Source organism: Diabrotica virgifera, chromosome 3 (genome assembly GCF_917563875.1).
Source record: "Diabrotica virgifera virgifera chromosome 3, PGI_DIABVI_V3a".
NCBI classification, from domain to species: Eukaryota; Metazoa; Arthropoda; class Insecta; order Coleoptera; family Chrysomelidae; genus Diabrotica; species Diabrotica virgifera.
Genome location: NC_065445.1, coordinates 253,780,656 through 253,799,803, shown reverse-complemented (window position 1 = coordinate 253,799,803; position 19,148 = coordinate 253,780,656). Strand labels below are relative to the sequence as shown.

General features: G+C 32.0%; 1 protein-coding gene across 1 annotated transcript in view; it reads left to right on the top strand.

The window, feature by feature from the left end:
* The window catches only part of LOC126882394 (fringe glycosyltransferase), a 620,335-nt gene that overhangs the window by 376,939 nt on the left and 224,248 nt on the right, over window positions 1-19,148 (top strand). The window contains exon 5 of the mRNA XM_050647309.1: window positions 8,608-8,758. Within this exon, the coding sequence (XP_050503266.1) occupies window positions 8,608-8,758 (151 nt within the window). The remainder of the gene's footprint in view (window positions 1-8,607; window positions 8,759-19,148) is intronic.

The window sequence follows — 19,148 nt, the reverse complement described above, 5'->3', positions numbered from 1 at the left end:
CGTGTGTCGATTTGAAAAGGTGTCAAAATTACCGTGTGTTCCTATAGAAAATGTAAAAATATGCACAAACACGTCAAAATTTGTGAGGGGGACATTTTGTAGACAAAAATCTTTTTAGAGTTTTGAACTCTACAATTAATATCCGTACTAGCCCAGTAAATGAACGGGAAATACGGCGATACCGTGTAATTTTCAGGGGCAACTCCGAATTGCAAGAAAATCTGAGTTTAGGTTCTACTTACCCTCTACTTCAAAGTTGAAATTGTGCCGTTGGTTTCTTTTACTTGGGGGGTGACAGTCACCCCTTCTCGGGGGTGAAAAAACATAAATTCAAGATAAGACCGGAAATGGATAAATTGACTGATTTTAAGCAACTTTTGTTCTATACAGTTTTTTTATGTAAGTCAATACTTTTCGAGTTATTAGCGATTGAAAATGTTTATTTTTCGACAAAAAAACTACGTTTTCGGACGGTTTTTCGCAAATGACTCAAAACGTAAATATTGGTCGAAAAAAATATCCTTGGCAAAAGTGTAGCTTATAAAAAACCGAAAAAAAAATGTGTATCAGTAAAGTCTATCAATCGAGTAAAAGCAAAGTTGTAGCTCATGAAAAATACGTTCTTATGCGTCTAATTCCAAATCGAATATTTCAAGGTGAAATCACCGAAAAACTAAGCGCTTTTCGGGAAAAACCTATTTAAACTTTTTTAAAGTGTTTATAAAAAGCTTTATTTTAATTGTTCATAGAAAGTTTCTAGCATTAAAAATAAGCGAGTTACGATCAAAATAAAGTGGGCCCTCTTTTTTTGGTAAAAAAAAATCATGAAAATCTCCCCGTGTTTAGCTCCCCAAATGAAATTAATCGCTACCGCTTTACAAAAAATTTACTTACTTGTCTGTTTTATATATAATTTGTCAGTCTCACTGGTTTAAAGTACTTATTTTTGAAAGGGTTATAGTTAAAAAAGCTTGAACGGGTCACTAATCATGAGTGTATGCAAATTTTGAACAGCCATATCCTAACCAATTTTTGTCTTGCGGAAAAACAAAATGAAACTAGCATATTTATAATAGCAAAACCTACATTTTTTTACCTTTAAGATTTTTTTATCACTAATACTTTTTAAGTTATTTTGAAAAAAGGAAATTTTTCAAAAATTTTTAGAACTTTTTTTTTACTATAAAACCTCATTTTTTCAAAAATAAGCACTTCAAACCTATCAAACTTACAGATCATATAAACAATATACTTACATACAGTTAAAATAAATGGTAAAGCGGTAACGATTAATTTTATTTAAGGTGCTAAATAGAGGGAGGTTTCCACAATTTTTTTACATAAAAAAAGGGGCCAAATTTTTTCAGTGTAACTCGTTAATTTTTGGTGCTAGAAACTTTTGTAAAAAACAAAAATGTAAAGCTTTTTTTATATACTTTAAAAATGTTAATAAGATTTTCCCGAAAAGTGCCTAATTTTTCGATGATATCGCGTTGACTTATTCGATTTGGAATTAGACGAATAAGAACGTATTTTTCATGAGCTACAACTTTGCTTTTGCTCAATTTATATACTTTACTGATACACCATTTTTTATTTTTTTTATATACTACACTTTTGTTAAGAATATTTTTTTCGATAAAATATTTACTTTTTGAGTTATTTGCGAAAAACGGTCTGAAAACGTAGTTTTTTTGTCGAAAAATCAACATTTTCAATTGCGAATAACTCGAAAAGTATTGACTTACGTAAAAAACTTTATAAAACTGAAGTTGCTTATAATCGGTCAATTTATCCATTTCCGAGCTTATCTTAAACAGGCGTTTTTCACCCCTCGAGAAGGGGTGACTGTCACCCCCCAAGTAAAAGCAACCAACGGGATAAATTCAACTTTGAAGCGGAGGGTAAGTAGAACCTAAATCCAAATTTTCATGCAATTCGGAGTTGCCCCTGAAAATTACACTCCAAAACGGTCATTTATTGGGCTATACGGTTTCATTTGATTTTTCCAAAAGTACTGAAAATAAATATAATGTTTGTGATATTTTTGAAAAAGTGGATGCCTATTTTCAAATCGGAGAGGGAAAGAATAATAATGAACTATAGATGAGTTGCTTACAATTTTCTATTGCTAATAGGTTTTGGATAGTTAAGTTCTCATCTAACTTGGGAATGTAACAAGAATGTATATGAGCGGGGGCCAGGGAAAGTCGATTCTTACGAATCTACTTATATATCAAAGCAAAATTGTCAAAACCTTTGAGGATCGATGTCGGGTATATACTGATTTCCCCAAGGCATTTGATAGGGCGAACCACGTTATATTATTAAATAAACTGGATACTTTAGGGTTTTTACCCTTGATTTTTAAATGGTTTTGGACCTATTGCTTGAAAATATCATAAAATATTATTTATTGTATGCACTTCTCTTTTGCAAGTATAGTTATAAAGCAGTTCCGGGAATACTTTTTCAGTCAAAGCGGCTGGCGGCTTTCGAACTTTTAGATATTTTTCTCGTCTCCGTGTGTAGACAGGCCGCTCAAGTAGAATACTTCCTCAGCTTCTCCTGTTCATCGTAAAAGGCATCAAATTGGAGCAGCTGTCCGCTCTCCTCTAGCCAAGCTCCTAACCTGTCCCTGTGTGATAGTTAATACTCCCAACTATCATACGACACCCACCCCTACCCAACATAGGTACACGTCCCGATACCCAAACCTATAGCCGAGGAGAAAACCTCTGAAACCAGTGGAGGAAACCACTGAATCAAACGGATATGCATAGGGATGATCGCTATGTATCATCCGCCACCCCAACCTTAAGGTGTAACACCATCATGCAGAAGGGGTGATGGCCCAGGGGTAACATAGTGGGTTACAAGCGATGCCTAAGGGAGACGGCGAACCCGAGTGGGAAATAGCCTTGGAGGGGCAAGGGCGCACTGCCCCACTGAACCGATCAGCACGACCCAACTTGTAGGAAGAAAAATGGGAGAAAAAAGGAAAAACAATAAAGACGGAAGAGAGAGTAGCGGGGCGAAAGAGAAAACAAAAGAGGGAGGAAAAAAGGAACGGACGAAACTCGAGGGGAGAAAAGCTGGAGACGAGAAGTGGAAGAAAAGGAATTAATCGTATCTAGAACCAGTGCAATGAAAAGCAATGGAAAATACAGAGAAAATAAGAGGAAAAAGAGGGAAGGAAGAGAGAAACAGCAAACGAAGAGAGAGGAAGAAAGAAAGAGAACAGGAAGAGAAAAAGAGGGAGAAGAGAACAGACAGACAGACATTTCATTTATTAAAAATAATAGGTGAAAATAGTTTCTATCCTTGTGGAATCGGTACTCACCGGAAGGACAGCAGACGTTCAGATACAATTAGCGTCTCTTTGGATAGACAATGAAGTCGACTTTTCAAAGTAACAAGACATTTACTCAACACATTACTTCTGCACACTTCTTTAAATACTAGTAAGGTACATTTTTCTAAAGTGTTGAAATTGGAAGAGGGCGGCAAATATTAAGTTGCACACGGGCGGCCAACACCTTGGCGGCGGCCCTGGCCAGACTGTTAGTATATATTGTTTAGTAGATTTTGGGTATTATGGTATATTACTCTAATAAACGCTTTTGACGCAATCGAAGTATCACAGTTAAAGTCTTTAGTCTATCTATCTATGAATATAGGAAAAAATATCACCTATTTTCTCTTTAATGCAAGTCACTCTGTATGTAAATCGTAGGAATCCAGCCTCACAATGCGATACATCATTATCTACTGCTTCTGTAACATCCAACAGCGGCATCCTGAGAAAATTGACCTTTATTATAATCATCTGAAATATTTATGAAGTATTACGGACATACAGTCATTCTGACAGGAGCCGCCTTTATCTACGAAATGTATTCATTTATGGCAAAGAAATTGGATGTGTGTAACAAAAAAATCTACTTCTTAGATCCGGTTTGTTGTAAATGAATGGCTTTGTGGCGTTTGTGGTGATCGAAAGTTCTTAATTTAGTTGGTTATTACTTTTAATAGAGTTTTATATATAGATGGATAGAAATATGAGGTGTTTCCTCCTAATAGCTTTGGAACAATTTTAGTGCTAAATTATCCGTAAAGAATTCAGTTGACAACAAGTGGCATTACCGCATTTTATTATATTATTTTTTCGTGATCTAATTTTTATTATATCTGTTGTTACGGGAATCTTCCATAATCACTTTTATTAATTTTGTGAAATTGTTGGTTACAAGGTTGGTTATTTGTCCTCTTACAAGGTAGTTGGTCGTCAACAGATACAGATTGGTATTGGTATTTGGCTAGTTTTCGGGTAGGAATGTGTCTATCCGCTTAACAATATGATATCTTTCAACATAGACAGTCTCATAATGTTAATTAACTATGATACTTTAATTATGTAATTTAACCTTTAACTACCCGCGCATCAAGCTATAACATAACTACACGCGTGGCGTACTTTGTACGCCACAAGAAAATACACTTAAAAACAGCGGATTTGTTTAATTTTTTTTGAAAAAATACACTTAGTTGTTTGTTATAAACCTTATTCGGCAACAGTGAATACTTGGAGTTCCTTTTCAGTAAGCCAATTGGGATTTATAACTGGAATCATGGAATAACTGGATTCCATGATAAATAAAATTACTAATAAAAAATTTTTTTAAATGTGATTTTTTACAGGAGAAAAAGTATTGTTTACAAAGAAAAATATATTTTTTGCCATAATGACTAAAAAACAATTAAAATATGTGCTTATATTACGACTTATAGTAATATAATCCTGGGGTATATTGTCCACCACCGGAAACAACAAATAATAAAATGTAAATTACGATCTTTCCAGAACGCCGATTATAACGAAACTAAAACCAAATTGTAAAGCACATTCCAGTGATAGGTTAGAAAAATAAGCAAGGTCAAAAATTAAATTTTGAAATATATTTCCAGTAGAATTCTTATATCTGGCGTACAAAGTACGCCAGCGCGTGTAGTTAAAGGTTAAAGTGTGTTTTAACCAATGAACTGTCAATACGGATGGAATGGCCATGTCCCATTCAAATAGTGAAGCAAGATTGACACCAACATACAAGAGAGAGGTCCTAGAGAGAGACAGACAAGGTGGTGGAAACTTTGACAGGCCGTGTAATTTGAGTTGCCTATATAAATGGACCCGATTGAATCAGTATTTACAGTTCGTTGAATATTTTAACTTATATTTTAACTTGGCTAAGGCCTAATGCTGATTGGCAGTACATATTTCAAAATTCAACCACTTTTTTGTATTTAGGGGATAAATAGAGTACACAGTGCCATACTTGGTGTTTAAATACTTTTCAGAATTGTTATTTGTATTTATCAAAACAAACACCTACTTTCCTAAAGTATTTGGGAGTTAAATAGTTTTAAAACTGTTTAAATGCTAAATTAGTGTTTTATATAAAGTGAAGAAGTCCTTGATTATGTTATTGTTACTTTTTTTTCAATAATTTTACGTAGGTATATACATACTTACAATTTATTCTATTGTAACTAAACTCCCACAATGCATAAACACTTTTAGGAAACGGTTCCAACAGGTCTATTAAGGGTAATAGCATTGTAATATGTAGTAATAAATTTGCTGAATCAGTTTCACCTCTGTGTTCAATATTTTTAACTTTCGTGTGCCACTTCTTTAAAAAAGCTTTATAATAAAGAATTAAATTCGAAAAAAGCGTTGTTGCAATGTGTGTGGCCTAACTTAACTGTGGCATGTTAATTTAAAAACTGAATAACATTTTTTACAAAATTTTGGAATATGTTTGTAGAACAATTTTAACAGCTGTTTTTAATATAGATTTCAATCCTCTACAAATAGTCTCTCATGTCTTTTGATGTAAAATATTTATTACTACAACTTTCAACTACCGTCTACCGCTATGAATTTTTTTGTTTACGAAAGGTGGCGATTATCTTCCCTCTTTCCCTGGCTATTGCTCTCATTCTGACCACATTAAATCCCTTCATTTGTATTTAAATACGTCAGAACTCTCTTTTTCATTAAAAGAAGTACTGGTTTTAGTCTTTGCTTTTGGCATATTCTATTTTGTAGGTTTTAGAACTGCGCCATGATGTGTATCACTTAATGACAATGACAAAAAGACAGATTAAAACCAGTACTTCTTTAAATGAAGAAGAGAGTTCTGACGTATTTAAATACAAAAAAGTATTTAAATTTGGAAATACTGCCCCATCAACCCAGTTAAAAAAATATGAGGTCCATTTCCCCGATTTAAGTTGATATAGGCAACTCAAATTACACGGCCTGTCAAAGTTTCCACCACCTTGTCTGTCTCTCTCTAGGACCTCTCTCTTGTATCGTGGCTGCATTAGTTGTCTTTGTGCCTATTCCATCCGTATTGACAGTTCATTGGTTTTAACCTAAGAGAGAGGTCCTAGAAAGAGACAGACAAGGTGGTGGAAACTTTGACAGGCCGTGTAATTTGAGTTGCCTATATCAACTTAAATCGGGGAAATATAAAAGTCTAAATATAAAAGTAACATAAAAACATAATCAAGGACTTCTTCACTTTGTATAAAACAGTCACTAATTTAGTATTTAAATAGTTTTAAAATTATTTATCTCCCAAATACTTTAGGAAAGTAGGTATTTGTTTTGATAAATACAAATAACAATTCTGAAAAGTATCTAAACACCAAGTATGGCACTGTGTACTCTATTTATCCCCTAAATACAAAAAAGTGGTTAAATTTTGAAATATGTACTGCCAATCAGCATTAGGCCTTAGCCAAGTTAAAATATAAGTTAAAATATTCAACGAACTGTAAATACTGACTCAATCGGGTCCATTTATATAGGCAACTCAAATTACACGGCCTGTCAAATTCTCCAACACCTTGTCTGTCTCTCTCTAGGACCTCTCTCTTGTATGTTGGTGTCAATCTTGCTTCACTATTTGAATGGGACATGGCCATTCCATCCGTATTGACAGTTCATTGGTTTTAACACCAATTCTGTACACATTTTCTCTGATGATGGTCCGATTGGATCAAAAACGTTTTGATACATTATATACTTTCTGCAAATAAACTTTTTTATCGCATGCCTAGATTTTGTGTCACATTAGAACTAATAAAATAGATTATCTATAACATGAAATTGAACTTAACTGACTGATTTGGCAACATAGAGAAATAGTCACTGTCATCACAATGTATATTCTAACAATATTGTGCCTTCGTCTTTGATAGTGTCACGTACTGCCGACGCACTGTTGCCAAAGGTTCGCAGAATTTTCGAAAAACAGTGCTGCTATTATCTCTCGAATTAATATTGATGTAGTGTCTTAAGGAATAATTTCAAAGAATAGTTGTAAAATCATCACATTTGTAAAAGTAAATAAAACAGTATAAAATCATCCCAACCATGAGTTTATTACTCGATATAATATGCAGTAACTTTCTTAAAAATGGTTTTGTATAGAGACAAAAAACTTTTTTTGTCAGTGTTCCCTAATAGAAACCAAACTAAACTTTTTTATTTTTTTAATAGTTATTTATGATAATAAGTGTTAAAAGTACACGTTTAAGGCATGCATGTGAAAGTAAGGCACATGAGTGCCTTAAATATGTACTTTTTAACACGCATATCATACAATATTTTTTCTACAAACGTAATTACAGGACAATATCTACAAAAACTTTTACTTGAACATACTGACATACCATTTTTATATTTTTTTGACATTACATCATAATTGCCTATACGCTGTGAGCTCGTACGTAGAGGGGATATTTAAAAATTCGCGAGCGCTAGTAGTGACAAGTCTGTAAACGTTTGCTGGAAATTTGACATAAATGTCAAAGTGATTAATTTAAAATTAAAATTAAAAACATTAATTATAAAAAATATTAGTTGGTCGAAGCTGTGGTATATATTTTTACCTTAAATATACTTACGTTTTAAATACTGAATTTAAGTTTTTTTAATGTTCCGTAATATGTAATTATAAATTAATCTATTAACCTTGGCGCCATCTACACGATAATTGTGAAAGTATCCGAAGTAAGAAATTAATATTTCATCAATAGAACGTCAAAATGATTAGCAAAATCTTAAAAAAATCGATTACAATTTAATTACTTTTTTGCGTTGTAAATATTAAGCGATAACAATTAAATAATAAATTTAAAAATTACCGGTGAAAGTTGAATTAGTCATCCGCTAGGGGCGACACCAGCGAAGCTCAGAGCGTATACGGTCAATACGAACTGCAGTGCCTTAAATTTTTTTTAAAGCACTAGTGCATTAAAGTAGCATTTTTAACGCTCGTATGGAGTGCTAAAAATTGCATTTTTAACACGGTTGTAGAAAAAAATAGTTAAACTAAAATCGTACAAAAATAAATTATTAATGCTCTTAAAAAGAAAAGAAAATAAATCTAAAACTTCAGTATGTACTAATCTGTCAGTTTCCATTTAGATTTTTTTTGTTTTTTAGTTTGTAACGAAAACTGTTATTATTGTCTATAAATTTCAACCCGTACTACTCATACAAATAATGACTGACGATATTTCTTGTTTCAGATGGTTCTGTCATTTCGATGACGACAACTACGTTAATGTGCCGAGACTAGTCCGATTTCTGGGGGATTACAACCCCAGAGATGAATGGTATTTGGGGAAACCCAGCATCCAGGCTCCACTCGAAATAGTCAAGAAGGAGAAAAAAGTTGTGGTAAGTGAAAGAGAGTTATTATTGTCGATGTTTTTCTGGGGAAGTGAATTTGGTCGCGGAGTTTTAAGACTGTGAGTTTATTTTTCAAAGTTATAGTAGTCGGAGAGCGAGATTTTAGATCGATACAAGTTAATACGACCTAATTAACAAGGAAAAAGTTTATCTATATCTTTTAACTTACAAGAAATCTGTTAGTAGCATCATATTTTTAAAAATATGTTTTCTAATTACTAATTTATCAACTCTAGTGATCTAAAAGCCTTGCATTTTTATTAGAGTTTTGCTCTACTAAGAGATTTGGATATTATATATTATTTATCTTTTTAAACTTAATAATAACTGCGAATGGATTGGATGAATGAATGGATTAGATGAATGAATGGATTGGAATGGATGAATCTGGATTGCGAATGGAGACGCGTAGTGTGAGTTTTCTTTAATAGACAAGATCTTTGTCCATGTCTCCATGTCTTGATACGAGATGTTTTATGAATGCCTCTGCTGCTGCTATTGTGGCTACAATACAATGCACAGCATTAACTAAACCCGGCAAACTTCACACATTACACAAGCTCTTGAGCTTTCGCATCTGGGGTTGGTTGACAATAACTGGGATGCTTATGGAGCTTTTCTTTATGTCTCCTGGCGACTTTTTTTAATTTCATTTGGAATAGATTCGACTTTAAGGTCTTTGCGCAAATTGTCATTACGAACATACCAAGTTTCTAAATTTCTGGAATTGCTTATTTTTGATACAGCCCCATAATTTTAAACCATAGGTCCACACCGGTTTCAATATCTGATTATAAATCAGTACTTTGTTCTGGATGAAAAGTTGAGAGTATCTATCTATTAGCCAATACAGATTTTTATACTTTATCTTCAACTGTTCAGTTTTATTCTTATAACATGCTCCTGCCATTCAAATTTTGAGTTTGACGTCCAGATTTAAACCCAGGTATTTCGCTGTTTTCTTATTAGCAACAATGTTGTTGTTTAAGATAATTGGAAGATTATTGATTTTCTTGTTAGTGAAGTTAATATGAACTGATTTCTGTTCATTAAACTTAATACGCCATTTTTTGAACCAGCGTTCTATGCCATTAATTGCATTTTGTAGGTTACTCGTAGATTCCTGGATAGTTGCTCCTATTGTCAGGACTGTTGATATCATAAGCAAATGTGGCTAGTTGAATGTTTTCTGTCTCCGGAATGTCAGATGTATACAAAAGGTATAGAACTGGTCCACGCTACCTTGTGGAACCCCTGCGTTTATTGGCTTAACTCAGAGTAGGTACTCGTTTTCCATTTTAACTCTAAATGTTCGCTGGTGTACATAGCTATGACTGCAATATTTCAACGAGTTGCATAGGAAATATTTTCTTTAGCTTCATTAACAGACCGTCGTGCCATACTTTGTCAAATACTTTTGCGATATCCAGGAATATTGCTGAACAAATTTTGTCCCCTTCCAATGCTTTCATGAGAGGTCATCAATACGCATTACTTCAAAACATAATGCAAGGAAAAATAGAAGGAAAACGCTATCCAGGCCGTAGAAGAATGTCATGGTTGCGGAATTTGAGAAAGTGGTTTGGCTACACCACTAATAAACTATTTAGGTCAGCTGTAAACTAGGCCAGGATAGCCTTGATGATTTCCAATCTCCGATAGGAGTGGCACAAGAAGAAGTAGAAGGAGCCTTTATCACGAAATCCAAACATACTTTCAATGTGTGATTTTGACAGTACCAATTGTTTTATTCTTGTTTTAAATCGTTTTTTTTTTGTTTTACTTTATTTTCAAATCCGGTTTTTTATATTCTTCTGTCGTGCTTATTATGTGTCTATTCTAGTAGAAATTTTACTTACCTCTAACTTAAAATTTTCGTGAATCTGGGGTAAACTATTTATGATTTTTACCTCTACTTTTATATGCCTTTTATCTTTCTCATCCTCTTCTTGTCTACTTTTCTCCTCCACCTTTTTTCTTTTCTTGTCTTGACTTCTATTCATTTTACTGTGTACGTCTCTCCTTCACCTCTTCTTCTTGTCTACACTTATCTCTTCCAAAGAGAGACTCTTGTTTAAGTCTCTTCTCTTTCTCTTCTTATTTTTGTCTACGCATCTTCTTCAGATATTTCTTTTCTGGCATACTCTTTTTCTCTCTTCTTCTTCTTCTTCTTCTTCTTCTTCCTCTTTCACTTTTAAAAGCCATGCAGGGGTCCGGACGTATCCATTCCTTTATCAAATTCAGAAGATCTTGTATTAACCATTAACAATTACTTAATATCTCTTTTATCAGATGTCAGAATCCAACTGAATGACATGTTCATCCCAACTGAATGATAGAACTATTCACATACTCAATTATGAAATACTACTGCAACTTGCATTGTCAACCTCCTGTTTATATACATTTTCTAACGTTCCAGATTTTTCGGAATATTTCGATGATATCTAGAACCTTCTAGATTTTTAATACATCGTCTTTTTGGTTAAGGGATTTTTTTCTATGTGAAATAAATGTTACGACGGAACTATCGTAACAGTACGCATTTACAATATTTAAATAAAGATAATTACACATAGCAGTTTATAATACGCTACAACGCCCTTATCACTTTATTATAAACGAAAATAAGTATTTTTTTGTCAATAAACTTTGTAGACGACAAATTCAATCCAACACAATATATTTCTAACTTCACGCTACATAGATTTCCACTTTCTTACATACAAGTTATGAATATATTTCAGAAGTTACTATATTGAACTTTGTGTCCAATTTGAATTGGTTTCCAACTACAGGAAGACGACGCTCGTTCGACCGACCAACATGGCCAAGTGATATATTGAAATGCAAAGCTTCTCTTTGAAGCTGTGTCTATCTACATATTCGAAATAGCGATATCTGAAAGCGGATCCTCAAGAGATGATACACTATACATGGCTTTGTTATAGTGAGAAAGGGGATAGTTTTATTTTGAAAAAGTTATTGTTCGAAAGAAAAAGTGAATGTGTTAACGGGTTTCTTTGTTCTTGGGAAGAATACACTATAGCAGAAGTGGATTCGAGAAAAAATTGTTGAAAATTCCTTAAAAAGCTCTAAAAATGATATCTCTCTCTCTCTCTCTTTCTCTCTCTCTCTCTAAATTTATATTATTTTTTATTATTAAACGCTTTTCTTTACTTCAATAGTTTGCATCAAATCTTTAGACGTTAATTTGACTGACTTTTCTTCAATGCAAATGAATGAAAATTTGCAGACATATGCATTCGCGGGTACAATACACGAATAGTCAATAAAAAAATTTACGTTTATTAATTGTTTAAATAAAAAAAACGATTTTAATGGAAAATGATTAAATTCTCTTGTTTTTTACAATGTAGAAACTTTTACGGATTGTAGCTAATGATATAAACTCTACATAATTTCACTTTTTACGTTAATTGTTTACGTTATGCTTCATAAATAAACAATAAAGTTTCAAATTTTGAACGCTCATGTATTTGTTTATATTATATAAATCGGCGTTTATTCGTGTCAAATTTCAATACGATACGAAACAACAGGGCCCCCGTAAGAGCTACTAGCGCCTGTGTGCAAAAAAGGATTTTGGCGCCCCTTAAGGCATTTTGGTTCATGTTTAATTATTTATTTCTTTGAAGGTAGGTAGGTATTTTGGTAGGTGCTTGAAATAAGGCAACAAACTGAACTTTAGAACTCATAATACGGTTTAATGAGTTTTCCTCGAAAATTGCTTCATTTTTAGGATATTTTACGTAGAAATATTCGATTTCGAATTTGACGAATAAGAACGTATTTTTCATGAGCTTAAATTTTGGTTTTACTAGGTCTATAGACTTCATGAATATACCATTTTCTTCGTTTTTTATGAGCTACATTTTTGATAGTGTTTGTTTTTCGATAAAATACTTCGTTTTTGAGTTATTTGAGAAAAAGAGCCTAAAAACGTGCTTTTTTTTGTTGAAAAATAAACATTTTTAGTTGCAAATAACTTGAAAAGTATTGATGTAGGACGTAGTTACAAAACTCTGTAGAACAAAAGTTACTTCGAATTAGTCAATTCATCCATTTCCGGGCTTATTTTAAACCTATATTTTTTCAGCCTCGAGAAGGGGCAACTTTCACCCCCAAGCAAAAGCAGCCAACGGCACAAGTCCAACTTTGAAGTGAAGGGAAGTTGAACCTAAATCCAAATTTTCATGCAATTCGGTGGTGACCCTTAAAATTACACGGTATCGCCGGTTCATCTACTGGGCTATTATATATTATAATATTATAAATACCTACAGTTGAGTCCGGGAATCTTTACCCGTGCGTCATCATTTAAAGCATACGAAATAAGTCGATGATAAGTCGGAAATTGAAATTTACTAAACGCAACAGCAAGTGACAGTAAGTGACTTCCTGTTGCGTTTAGTAAATTTCAATTTCCGACTTATCATCGACTTATATCGTATGCATTAAATGATGACGCACGGGTAAAGATTTCCGGACTTAACTGTATATAGTAATATATTATATTATAATAATATATTACTATATAGGTACAATGGAAAAATAAAAAATTATATATTATTGTAGTATTACTATTAATTACTATTACTATTAATAATTATTATTATAGTTATAGTTATTACTATTAATAATTATTTTAGTAGCGATATTTTCCGAGACTTTGCTGTTGAAAATTCATTAATTACATCGCTAAAATTTATACCAGCAAAAATTTCTTGTTCAATTGTTAATATTGCTAGCCTAGGCAATATTTCTTGAAGCGTTGATCTTGAAACATACAGATGCAAGCAATGTCAAAATAATTCTTAGTGAAATGCATACGTTTGAAAGGATGGAGATTAAATTGTTTGCAAATACCTATATATTGTAAAATATTTAGGGAGTCAGTAAGTCAGTACCATCAAGTAATGAAAATAACTTTAACGCTTAGTAGTTTTCAACGCTTCTCATTTGTTTCGAGCTTCTATCATATGTCGTATACTCCGTGTATAATATTAATATTAATACGACATATGACACATGCTCGAAACAAATAAGAAGTGTTGAAAAGTCCCTATTTCAAAACAAATGATTGAAGTCTATATCCTTATTATCCTGCTCTGTCAGTCGTTCTTGAAGAACAAAACATCGTTTTAAAAGATCGCTGTCACTTAATTTAAATATGTTTCGTATGTATTTATACCTAATTCTATTTGATTTCTTAACTTTTGTTTTAAAATAAATTTTTGACCCTATGTTTTGGCGCCCCTAAAATATGGCGCCCGTGTGTATTGCACACTTTGCACATATGGTAACGGGGGCCCTGCGAAACAAACAACCACAACTCGAATTCAAAAAAATCGTGTTTTTATCGTTTTCTTAGAAAAACCACCGGTAGAGACGTTTTGTGCTACAATTAACATTAGAATTCGTTTTGGCGTATTAATTAATTAAACGCTTTTCTTTAGATCAATCGTTTGGATCAAATCTTTGGACGTTAATTTGACTGGCTTTTCTTCAATGCAAATGACTAAAAATTTGCAGACATATGCAGTCGCGGGCACAATACACGAATAGTCATTAAACAAATTTTTTGTTTAATAATGGTTTAAATAAAAAACCGATTTTAACGGAAAATGCTTAAATTCTCTTGTTTTTTACAATGAAGAAACTTGAAACTTTTACAGATTGTAGCTAATTATATGAACTATACATAATTTCACTTTTTACGTTAATTGTTTACGTTATGCTTCAAAAATAAACAATAAAGTTTCAAATTTTGAACGCTCATATATTTGTTTATATTATATAAATCGGCGTTTATTCGTGTCAAATTTCAATACGATACGAAACAAAAAACCACAACTCGAATTCAAAAAAATCGTGTTTTTATCGTTGTCTTGGAAAAACCACTGGTAGAGACGTTTTGTGCTACAATTAACATTAGAATTCGTTTTGTCGTATTAATTAATTAAACGCTTTTCTTTAGTTCAATCGTCTGGGTCAAATCTTTGGACGTTAATTTGACTGGCTTTTCTTCAATGCAAATGACTAAAAATTTGCAGACATATGCAGTCGCGGGCACAATACACGAATAGTCATTAAACAAATTTTTTGTTTAATAATGGTTTAAATAAAAAACCGATTTTAACGGAAAATGCTTAAATTCTCTTGTTTTTTACAATGAATAAACTTGAAACTTTTACAGATTGTAGCTAATTATATGAACTATACATAATTTCACTTTTTACGTTAATTGTTTACGTTATGCTTCATAAATAAACAATAAAGTTTAAAATTTTTTGCCGATTCCGACTACTTTTCATGTTTGTACATCATCTGTTTTATACATATTATTTTAATAAACATGTCGATATATTTTAATGTTTGAAAAGTGTAAGATTAAAAAGTAAAAAATAAAAAAATATGAAAAAAATATTTTTAAGAAACGCTTTTCTTTAGTTACGAGCTACTAAAATTAAACATATTATAAAAAAATCAACTAAAAAGCAAAAAATAAAAAAAAAATTGAAAAAATCTAACACATTCGTTAAAGAAAAGCGTGATGCGAAAACCGTTTATTTGATGAAGACGCGCCACGCTTTTCTTTGACGAATGTGTTAGATTTTTTCAATTTTTTTTATTTTTTGCTTTTTAGTTGATGTTTTTATAATATGTTTAACTTTAGTCACTCGTAACTAAAGAAAAGCGTTTCTTAAAAATATTTTTTTCAAATTTTTTTTAGTTATAAACTTACTAGTCCAAGTAGTGTTGCCAGGTCCGATTTGTTTTTAATCGGTACATAAGCCAAAACAAATCGGGATTTGGGGTTGTAGATCGGGACAAATAAACAACAATAGCCCAGTAGTAAATAAAAGTCTCTACCATTAAAAATAAGCGAGTTACGCTCAAAATAAAGTTGGCTCCTTTTTTTTGGTAAAAAATCGTGAACTTCTCCCCCTATTTAGCACTGTAAATAAAATTAATCGTTACCGCTTTACCATTTACTTTATATGTGTATTGTTTATACGATCTGTAAGGTTTACCGGTCGGAAGTGCTTAGTTTTGAAAAAATTGGTTTTATAGTAGAAAAAAATTCTACAATATTGGAAAATGCCCCTTTTTCAAAATGACTTAAAACATATTAGGGATACTAAAAATCTCAAGTAGTAAAAAGGAGTCAACTTGATTTTGAGCATAACTCGCTTAGTTTTGATGCCAGAAACTTTTTTAAAACATAAAAATAAAGCTTTATTACAAAAGCTTTAATTAATTATTCCCGAAAAGTGCTTCATTTCTTGTTTATTTCACGTTGAAATATTTGATTTGGAATTTGACGAATAAAAACATATTTTTCATGAGCTACAATTTTGCTTTTGCTGGGTCTATAGACTTGACAAGTTCCACAATTTTTTTCATTTTGTTATATTATGCTACATTTTCGCTAAGAATATTTTTTTCGATGAAATACATACTTTTTGAGTTATTTGTGAAAATCGCTTGAAAACGTGATTTTTTTTTTCGAAAAATAAACATTTTCATTCGTGAATAACTCGAAAAGTATTAAGCAAGTTAAAATTCTATAGAACTAAAATTTCTTAGAATTAGTAAATTTATCCATCTCCGGACTTATTTTAAACGAGCGGTTTTTACCCCTAACTAGGGGTGACTGTCACCCTCCGAGTAAAAGCAACCAACGGCATAAGCCGTCCAAAGTTTCATGCAATTCGGAGTTGATCCTGAAAACTACACGATATCGCCGTATTTCCCGTTCACTTACTGGACTACAAGGTGTTTCTATAATCTGTATTTAATCCTGCATAATAATAGTAGTCAGACGGAATTACAAAAAAAATCGTAGATTAAGTAAGTTATTTATTTTTATTAAAATTATATTTTTCATTCGATTTTGCCGCTTTCAGGAGTGCCTTGTTTTTAGAATATAGTTATAAAATTCACTGCAAATCCTCCTGCATCCACTGCAGATTGGTTTTCGTGGGTGAATATCGGGACATTTGGTGTCCCGATCAGGTACAAATCGGTACGTGTCCCCAGACCCCTGAAAATCGGGACGTCCCGCGCAAATCGGGACACCTGGTAACGCTAAGTCCAAGTAATGAAGCTTAAAATAGGACAAAACCTGGCAATTTTTACAGAATGGATCGATTTGCTTGAAAATTTGAGAATAAGTAGTGGATACTCCAAGGATCAAAATCTATATCATGCCCAAAGGCGCTTTTACCATGGGGGTGATTTTACACCCCATCTCGGGGGTGGAAATTTTTCATTATACTTGAATCCCAAAAGTTGGTAAAAACGTTCACTAAGCAAAAAAGGCTCTATACATTTTTTTGATAAAATTGATAGTTTTCGATTTATTCGCTATCGAAAGTGTTAGTTTTATATCGAAAAAATCAATGTTTTTAATAAGTTTTCGGCTAATAAATCCAAAAGTTTTCGTTTTATCAACACAACTTTTCTTAACAAAAATGTACCTTTTGAAAAAATAAACAAAACCGTTTTTTAAAATTTCCTCTTGGACCAATAGTAATCGAGCTATACTTTATTATATGTTGGCTCTTCTTCGCCAAATGTTAAATATTGTAGTTTCAAAGTCAAAAGACGGGAAAACTATGCATTTTTCGAGGACAACTTGTTCAAACTAATTTAAAATACTTAAAAATGTCTATCACCAGAAATAAAAAAATCTCTATCTCAAAAATTAAGTGACTTATAATGAAAAGAATGTCAGTCCCCATTTTTTTCAGCGAAAAAGTGATTGCAAGCAACCCCGTAATCACCACCCTAATTAAAATTAGTCATTAACCTTATTTGATCTTTTTTACGTATGTATTATTAATATATTCAAGAAGTTTGACCGGCTTAGAATGATTAGTTTTTAAAAAAATGCTAGTTAAAAGCGAATAACGAATTTTTGTAGTTTGGAAAAAAATTACCTCTTCCTCAGAATAGCAAAATTAGCATCAGAGATACGAAAAAATGTTTCAATATGAAATTGTAGCTTATTTAATTCCCAAGAACCTGGTTTGCAAAAATTTTTTCTACGGCAAAAATTGAGTGAGCTATTGACAATTAAAACTTGTAATAACATGCAAAATCCCCCTTTCCCAACCCTTTCAAAGTCACCGCTTTTTGCGACTGAGGATTTTAAAAAGATTTAATATTAATATACTTGTGGATCTTGTAAAAATCTACAAAATTATTTTTTTACCAAACTTACTAAGATAAAAAATAAAAAAGTTACGGTTAAAAAATCAATATATTTTTTTGAAAAAAAAAGGAGAAATCTAATTGGAAGCATAATAATGTAACTTGGCGGTGTTTTTGGTCATTGGCCTTATTAATTCTTATTTATTTATGTATTATTAATAGATTCTAGAAGTTTGACTGGCTTAGAATGATTCGTTTTTAAAAAATTGGAGAAAGCGAATAACGAATTTTTGTAGTTTGGTAAGAAATGATATTTTCTTCGGAATAGAAAGATTAGCATCAGAGATACGAAAAAATGTTTCGATATAAAATTGGAGGTTATTTAATTCCCAACAACTTGGTTTGAAAACAATTTTTCTACGGCAAAAATTGAGTGAATTGTAATATCGAAAAACATTGGTTTTCTATACAAAACTAACACTTTCGATAACGAATAAATCGAAAACTATTATTTTTATCAAAAAAATGTATAGAACATTTTTTGCTTAGAATGAATGTTTTTATCAACTTTTGCGATTAAAATATAATAAAAAATTTCCACCCCCGAGATGGGGTGGAAACCACCCCTATGGTAAAAGCGCCTTTCGGAATCATATAGATTTTGATCCTTGGACTATCCTCTACTTATTCTCAAAATTTCAAGCAAATCGATCCATTTTGTAAAAATTGCGAGGTGAAAAGCTTCGGTTCCTGGCCTATACGACAAATATTTCGATGTTCACTCAAGTTTCTGGAATGAAATTTTTGAATTTATATTTATGTACGACGATGCATGCGTTATGATTTTAATTCTCCTAACTTATAACGAAATTTACCACTTAATTTATTTAGTTTGTATTTTAATTTATTTACATTCACTATTTACACTAAATCATATAATTTATAATACATTTTACTTTTACCGAGGAACAATACATGATTGATTTATGTTTCGGACTGCCTGAACGATTTTTAAAAATCCACTACTCATAATATTATTTTCCGTTGTGTTTTTCTGCGTAGTCGTCCACGGAACATTGTCTTGTCAGGTGAGATGTTAGATAGTCAGGATTAAAATATTTTATTTTCGCTATTGACGAATATTATATATACAGCCATCACATTTTATTAAATCCTAGACCTCTCTTACCCTATA